General features: G+C 44.1%; 1 protein-coding gene across 5 annotated transcripts in view; it reads right to left on the reverse strand.

Annotated features, from left to right (window-relative positions):
• Positions 1-8674, reverse strand: part of CLSTN1 (calsyntenin 1) — an 88364-nt gene that overhangs the window by 38420 nt on the left and 41270 nt on the right. For 3 of the 5 annotated variants that reach the window (XM_018570174.1, XM_018570176.1, XM_018570172.1), the window contains exon 3: positions 1152-1181. The exons of the other annotated variants lie outside the window; for them this stretch is intronic. In XM_018570174.1, coding sequence (XP_018425676.1) covers positions 1152-1181 — 30 coding nt within the window. The remainder of the gene's footprint in view (positions 1-1151; positions 1182-8674) is intronic. 5 annotated transcript variants of the gene reach the window in all.

An 8674-nucleotide genomic window follows, 5' to 3' on the forward strand; every position in this document is an offset into this window, starting at 1 on the left:
GGGGGGGAATCCCTGCAGGGAGCCACGAGCGACAGTCACGGCTCTCTGCAGGGACAGGATCAAGAAGTGAGCAAGCGACGGTATGCATTCGCTCACTTCCCGATCTATTTAGCCGACCTGTGACAGTTTCATAGTCGGCTAGAACTATGAGGCTGAGTGATTCACTTACCTCATAGTTCTCCTTTAACTTTAAAAAGTGCACACTGAACCTTCAAAAATTAATTTTGTAGCTTTTTGAAGCCATATCCACCTAAGGACATATCAATTAACAGGCAGACCTTCCCAAATTAAGTATGCATTGGGTCATGGTCTCCAATTCTGGCATATACTGCCGGCATGCAAAGCCGTATCGGGGCGTTCCGGGGAAGGACAGGTGCTGTGTGTGATTGTACGCAGCAGCCTGTTCTTCTCTATGGGAGGACCCGGCCGTACGCCCACCCGAGACAGGATCCATCCTGCAGGGATGTGCAGCTCGGGTGACCGTACGGCCGCATCCTTCCATATACAATCATGTACAATCACACACAGCACCTGTCCTTCCCGGGAACCCTATAAAGTGTCTGTGTTGACTGCAGCAACCAATTTATGTTTCATTTTGCAAAAAACAACAGGAAATGAAAAGCTGGAATGGGATTGGTTACAGCCGGCAGCACAGATAAAAGGAAGGGATAAATAACACAATACAACTTTGACTGGCATGTATTTCCATTCATTCCAAAACACTGGAAAATCATCACAACGGGCCAGGCTGTGCTACAAAGTATCCCAGAAACAATGGCACTATGGACTAGCCTGCAATCTAAGCGAACATACCTCGGCCTAGCTGATCCAATCAGTGTCCTGAAACGGATGTCTGATCGCTAGATATTTCTAATAAACATGGGGATTTCCATCACATAACAATTCATTTGGAATTAGAAATTAAAAATGGTCCAAATGAAAAAAATGAAATTAAAAAACAGAAGATTATATAAAAAGGGATCAGTGTATCTTCTATTTAACCCTTTCAGCGCCAGTACTGGCGAGTAACGCTCTGCAGCAGGCTGTATGGCGCTGAAGGAGCCAAGTGCTGATTCCCCATTTTTTTGTTTTCAGAACCAAAAGTTAGTGGGTTAATAATTCATAAGAGGAGAGAAAGAACCCGTTATCACCTTCTTTGGTGACTGTCACCTCAAAACTCTCTAAAGGGAGAGAAAATAAACCTGTGTCAGTAACGTGGGAGAGAAGGTCAGATCAGAGACACAGAGAAACCAAACATCACAGTTGTCCATACAAAAGTCTTAACAATACGCTGCTGTACCTGACACGTCCGGGGCTGCTGAGAGAAAAAAGCAGTAATACAATGCAATATACATTATGGAGTGCATGCTGAGCCCGCAGGACCAAGCAAGCTTTGTCAACCAGGAGCAAGAAGAAGTGTTGTTGACCCTGTTGGGTTTTATGCAAGAAAGCAAAGAGCAATGATGGCGTGAAAACCAAAATCAGCATGCTGTAGTCCAATGGTGGGTAATGATTACATTTTGAAGACCTAAAATATAGATCCTGTCCCCCACCCCACATGGATAACACATTATGAACATTTTTCCTTTAGGAGTACCTGTACTTTGGAAGCCGAGCCGCATACGGTAAGCAGAGGGCAAAGGACTAGACACTAGTATTGGCTGTAGGCCTCCTCAAGCGGATCTTTTCCACATTACCGACTTACCATACCATGTTCTGCACATGTCTACGTATGGAGGTGGCCAGCTTGGTAGAGAAGCAGAGCTTTGCTTTCATATGTCAGAGCCACCCCCTGGTAGGGGAATATTTAAGAAGCCATAAAAGCCCAGATCCACAGAATGGATGAAGAAGCAGGGAGATGCTTGCGCGGCAGGTCCTCAGGTACAGCTGGCTCTCCAGGTCTTAGCACAGTACTGACATCACCATATCTTGTGAGACTAGCAGTAACGGAGCCTGGGATGATCTATTATCTCTGCAGCAATTAAGGAACAAAATGAACAGACCACCACGGAAGAGGATGTGCACCATTTGTCAGCAGGAATTCAAGACAAGGTGAACTTCAGATTGCTGCTAAGACACTCAAGATTATATTTCCCCCCAGAAGATAATTCCTCACTTTTGGAGGACAGGTTTACATCATGATATGCTGCAAGCTTGTTCTTGGTCAGAGAAGAAAAGCAAGGTAGTGAATTCAGAGACGGCAAGGGCCTGCAGGCTATGTAAAGAGCTTTTTACTATCATTGTGTTTCCCCCTATAATTAGCAGCTAATACTAACGCTGCTGAGCAGTTTCAGGGCTACCAGCGCTTTAAAAGGCTACTTGCATTTCTTCCGATGTCAAATTCCACTGATTTCTAATGTATATTGGAAGTACAGTCTGGCATTTGACACCAATTAAGAAGCAACAGGTTTCCAAGGACAGATGAAGAAAGCTCAGAAATCCCAAATGCCGGTAGGGTAATCTCAAGTGGAAACCCTCGAGCTAAACCTTTAATTATGATCAATTAAAATATCTGTGAATAGAGAAGCCATGGAAAACATGAACACAGATGTGTTTCAGGTGTCATCCTTCCTGCGCATTGCAAGAGTTGAGCATTGAAAAGATCGGTGTCATCTCATGTCCATGGTACAAGGGAGCCCTGCATGATGTGTTGGGTAATGCCAAGGTGAATAGCATGGTAAAGTGGACAAAGCCCGACTCCAGAAACAAGTACACATTTCATTTTACCAAGCCAAGCAGATTACATGGTTTGGCCTTTTTTTATTTTAAATAACTTCGTACCTTCTTTGAATCTGTAACAGTGTCAGTGGTATCAGAGTGCCCATACACCAGCAAGCAGGATAGTGGAGCCAGCTAAGTCACCAGTGATGCCCAGTAATGTGGACATGGCATGGCTTTTGCAGGCCCCAGCTTCATTTTCTGCTGCCTTTTTGCAGAATGCATGGAGCCAATATTTACCCACCTCAGCTCAGAAGGTTTTTAGAGGACAGCATGTTCGCATTACTATGGATTATGCATTCACTGCTCGTTGCCTAACTGAATACAAATGTGCATGAAGGAGAGATTTTCCTACAGATCTCACAAATATATTCTTAGGACCGAGAAGTTCAAGTGAACTTATTAGATCTGTTACACTTTTAAACATCCTGTCTAGATGTCAGACCCCTACTATGATGTGTACATCTCTGAAACTGATTTGATCTCGTTACCAAGGGCATGAGTTCTCAAGACCCGCCACTTTGTTGTCCAATCAAAGCACTCTCACTAGCCAAATGCTCCTAATGGACAGACGTATTGCAGGTAGGCAGTGCTTTGTTTGAAGATAAACACATCCTGAAATGTCGCTCTCGTGTCATCTTGCTGAAATAATGCAGCTTTATCTATGTAGCTTGTTTCAGTATGCATTACACTTCAGAAGAATTCACCCTTCACAGAAAGACAGAGAACCCATTTCCAGTACAGACGACCAGTCACCTGAGTTGACTCTATAAGCATTGTGATTCGGTTCCCTTAAACGCCCACGTCACTAGTCAGCACTGCCTGAGAAGCAGCAATACTATATTCAAAGAAGCCATCATAACCTTGGCTCTGCCCGGCCATGTATTTGCCCACAGACGGTTACTAGTAGACATACAGCTGGGGACAGACTATGTATTGGCGTATCTGGGGACAGACTATGTATTGGTGTATCTAAGTAGCACAGACAAGGAGATAAAGTGGCACAGACTGACTTCCAGGAAGTGTTCTGCAGGAAGGACTCCTTCCCCTTCTCTAAACTAGAAAGTTTTCTGGAGCTCTAGCCGGTCAATGTAGAGTTATTTAGTGCTGCTTGGAATGTAACATAGGACAGCTGATGAGACAGAGAAGCATGCCCGCGGCTGTACAAGTCTTCTCATCACCTTATTGCATGTCGTTTTTGTTAGCCTTCCCCTTCCGATCACAGCAAGCACCATTCATTTCTGCTTTGCTATATCTGACCCTCTCCATAGCTCAGAGTCTCATGGCTCTTCGATTTCTGCAAAAGCAGAGAGATCACTGCAATGCTTGCTCTCTCTGCTATTAGAAATATGTTATTGGTGTGATACTTTTAATTTTATTAAGTGACAATTAAGCCTGTGAACCTTTTCCAGTGTTGTGCAGTGACTACTAGTGAAGACAGGGGAGTGGTCTGTTCCCATGTCATTGCCCATACATACATTCTTATTCTAATGTGTGTGTGCAGTCTGATTGATAATAGAGTTGTGCCGGGTGCCCTAATTAAAGTCCGTGAAACACTACCTGCGAAGCAAAGCTGCGAGGCACGGAGCCATGTGCAGTCAGATGAAAGACTTCAGACAATTGGCTCACGTGTAACAACTCAATTGACTTTGCATCCTTACGTGGGGGGTTTATACATTTGTATGAAATTTTTGGAATGTATTTTGACGTGCACATATTTAGCTAAGCCATAACGCACTCATTTATTTCACATTTGATGTTTTCTTATAAAGGACAACCTGCTGGGAAGTCTCTTCATCATGTCAATCACTGCACACAGGGACACTTGGGGTCAAAGGTTATCTTAAACTCAGTTCTGGCAGTGACAGTAGGCAGGCCCCTAGACAAAAGCAAATTACTACATGCATCATCACTCTGACTGGATTGGACTGTTAGACACTCTCTTACAATAATACAACCTAAGTGGCAATTAAATAGCAGACAATAAAATTGCTAAACTGAAAATGTAACAAAACCGATGTAAAAAAGGCACTAGACAGACTAGAATATGGAATAATCATCATGGTGGGGCCATAGGTCTGGTGGGACATAAAGCGAACACAGGCTACATTGGAAATTGTGGGGCATCGAGTTGGCAAAAGCTACATGGGCAATGGTGGGGTGCAGAGTTGGCACAACCAGTGCAAAGCTTTGGGAACATCTACTATAATCAAAAGTATGACATCTGTGGTCCTACTACAAATAATATACATAATAAAATGGCCTACCTCAGGCAACGCACCATGCTGGAGCGATAAAACACGCACCGAATACTAAATTAAAAATCACGACACAGATCACCACGGCTCAGGCTCTCCCCACATTTTTAATTACACATTACATTAAGCACAATTGAATAATTATTAATACGCCTCATTAACGTGAGCTCCATATTCCCCTGCATTATACAGAGAATATTACGGCAGAGCGGCGATGGTAATGACAGCCAGTAGGGAAGATGCAGGTTCTGATTTAACGCTGCCGTCTGTATAATCTAGTTTTGCTGATTTGCCCATAAGGTTGTTTTTAGCCGCCTTACGTTCCACGTGGATGGATCAGATGATTCGCACTTTTCCCAGGCATGCCAGGTGGCATCATCACAATAGGCAATAATTCACTGGAGAGCAAAGAGATACTAGCAGGCAACAAAGACATCTGAGCTCACAATTTAACAGAATGTTTGCTTTCCTCGATGCAGAACAGAGCTTTGTTCAGGCCGGGACATGCCTATCCCCAGTGATGGCTTTATCAAAGGATGCCACCAAAACTCAAACAACTCCCGTTCAAAGTTAATTGCAGATGTTTCTGTTAACAACTTGAGTCGCCTATAAGCAATGGGAAGAAGCCATTCTGCGGGCGTCTAAAGGGTATTCCAAACTTAGGTACAAAAGAAAGACCCTTCAGCTGGTGGGCAGGGTCCTTTTGTAACATAAGCCATTTATGACAATAGGCTTCTAAAGAAGTAGCGACACCCTTCTACTGAGCCGAAGAAACTTGTCTAGTGGTTAGCAGTTGGCTCCAGGTGGATTGGTCAGAAATTATACAAAATGTTAACTATTGGGTATTAAAATAAAAGGCCAAGAAAAGCAACCAGTTTACTTAACTAGAGTCATTTGTGTTTACTGTTTGGGCAGTATCATTCTATTCTGTGGGCAGGAAACCGCCAGAAATGTTATAATCGTTGTGGTTTTGAATACATTCTCCAGACAAATAGAAATGTCCACTTTGAGACTACTTAGTTTATATTGGTATTGATATGGACCAACCCCGGCTCATTTAATTTTAAAATTAAAAAACTTTGAGCCAGGTGGTGCCCCGGCATGGCCACCGACAGCCTGAATTTTGACCAATTCATCAGGAATCGCCTGAAATTCAAGCCGTGCATTAAAATAACTTGGGCCCAGTTCCAGATGTATGCTCCACATCCCCTGCAGTTCTCACTCCTGCCTGCATCGGCTAATTGCACTACTCCCATTGATGGCCACAGAAACACTATTCATTATCAAAGCTACATGGCTGCTGCAAGGCACAAGCTAGTCTCCAGTATTATGCAAGGGTCTGATGTTCATTAAATCTCTGCTCAGATTCGGGGAGTCTCTGAACACCTTTTATTAAGAAAGGACTGAAGCCTGATCGCACGCTGCTAATGTTTAATGCATTTTAAATAAAGCACGGCAGAAAAAGACAGCAGATGTTGCTGATAATAGAGCACAGCCTCCATTGTAGAGCAGGAAAATGACTGTGCCATGACAAGACATGGCTTTCCACTAACAAGCTTGGGTCTGTATGGCCTTGTATGGAAGATGCATTCAGCTAGAAGGGTTTATCTAGTCCCAGGGGCAAAAAAGTCACGGAGCTACAGTATGTGGGAGACACAGACCGTGTTATCTGCAGAACAGCATCAATCGGAGGGGCAGAGCCAGGCCTATGACCTCATTCTTCAGAATGGTAATCAGCGTGGGCGTGCTGCAATAATTATCAGCATTAATAAAAGGCAGACACCGGTGGGAGGGTGCGGGGTGGTTCAAACAACTCCTCTGAGACAGGAGTGTTAATAAAACAAATATATACATGGTAATAATGCCCACACACACAGGAACTGAGCAACCTCCTCATTAATTCTGTTTAGCCTAAACTAGTAGAATGCTTTGTATAACAGAATAAGCTTGCACTGCACAAAACACAAATACAGTAGAAAAGTTACAAAACTAAAAACACCAGTATCAAGAACATCATGAAACGAACATTGGGGACAAACTGTTGCAGAAATCAAAACCCAGGAAGTCCAATGTATGAGCCATCAGGCAGTTTAAAGGGCAAATGTTGTTCACGAAGTACACTTCTTGAGTTCTAAATACTTGCTGGAAGACAATCAGTTTGCTGAAGCATTGAGCATCATAAACAAGTGGCCATTCAGCCAAAAGGTCGGGTACTGATGATGGATAAGAAGACCTGGCTGGTAATCGGCATACCAATTCATCCCAAAGGTGTTCAGTAGGGTTGAGGTTGGGGCTCCGTGAAGGCCGTCAAGTTTCTTCACACCAGACTCCAAGTCTTGTCATGATGGAACTGGATTTGTACACAGGACACAGTCATGCTTCTCCAAACTTTTGCCCCGAGGCTGGAAGTGCAGTTTATAAAATGTCTTAGTATGTTGTAGTATTAATTAGGGATGCACCAATACTAGTACCGGTGTCAATGCCGAGTATTTGGGCGAGTACTCGTACTTGCCCAAATGCTCCGATGCCTAACCCGATACCTGAGCTTCCGGTATCAGGAAGCCTGGCAAGGAGTCATTACACGCTTCCCTGGGTTCCCGATTGGCCAGAAAGCCAGCTTCATGTTCCATCGTCAGCTGGTGAAAAGGGAGCATAGAGCCGGCCTATCGGCCATTAGGAAGCCGGGCGCCATGTAATGACTCCTTGCCAGGCTTCCTGATTGGCCAGCTTCTCGACCAATCAGGAAGCCGGGCAATGAGTCATTACACGGCGCCCAGGTTCCTGATCAGGCAGAAAACCGGCTCCATGCTTCGTCACCTGGTGATCGGGAAGCCAAGTGGGGAGTCATTACACACTGCCTGGCTTCCTTAATGGGACTTCCGGTATCAGTATTCGGTATCCACGAGTACCGAAAAAAATCGGTACTCGATACCGAAAAACCGGTATCGGTGCATCCCTAGTATTAATAATACCCTTCAGCAGAAATACCTCAATACTTTGGGAGAGTGCTCACATGATTTTGGCAATAGAGTGAATATCTAAAGAATTACTGAAATCCTAAAAAACAAGGACGGACTTCTACCCAGAGTGCTCTGCTCTATATAAGACATGACTTGGGACAACAAAAGCTTTTTTCGGTAAATGGGAGGTAAAGCATTTAAGCAGCAGAGAGTGTATTGATGATTCTAGATCAGAATAATATTAGGGAGATGTCGGGATGAGATCCCAGGCGGGATATGGGGAGCTTTGATTGCAGCAAGACCAGTGATGATATACTCTCATTGATATTCCAGGCACAGCTCCACTTCTACTCCCGGCAGAGTCCTCTGCTCGGTCTCTTCAAGGAGGTCGTCTTTCATTCCTTTTAAATGTGTTAAAACTGTGCCATCAATGAGGCCCAGGAAGAGGGGGGGAGCTGTTGTGATCCATTCTGAAAGCTTCAAGTTCTATACATTAGCTCCAGCGGTGTCTGTGACACACAAATAATTCACCTACCGTGTTTCCCCGAAAATAAGACAGTGTCTTTTTTTTTTAAAAACAGTACCACGTAAAATCTAGGAGTACTGGATGCTTGGTCACCCATAGCGTTTTTGTTCAAATTGCCGACTACCATGTCCCTACTGTGTATATAATGACAGGTTCTCCCCCCCCCCTCCCCCCCCTTCCCTCAAAAATAATCGTTTCCCTAAAATACAACA

Source organism: Nanorana parkeri, unplaced genomic scaffold, assembly GCF_000935625.1.
Source record: "Nanorana parkeri isolate BGI_ZX_2015 unplaced genomic scaffold, ASM93562v1 scaffold1469, whole genome shotgun sequence".
In the NCBI taxonomy this organism is placed as follows: Eukaryota; Metazoa; Chordata; class Amphibia; order Anura; family Dicroglossidae; genus Nanorana; species Nanorana parkeri.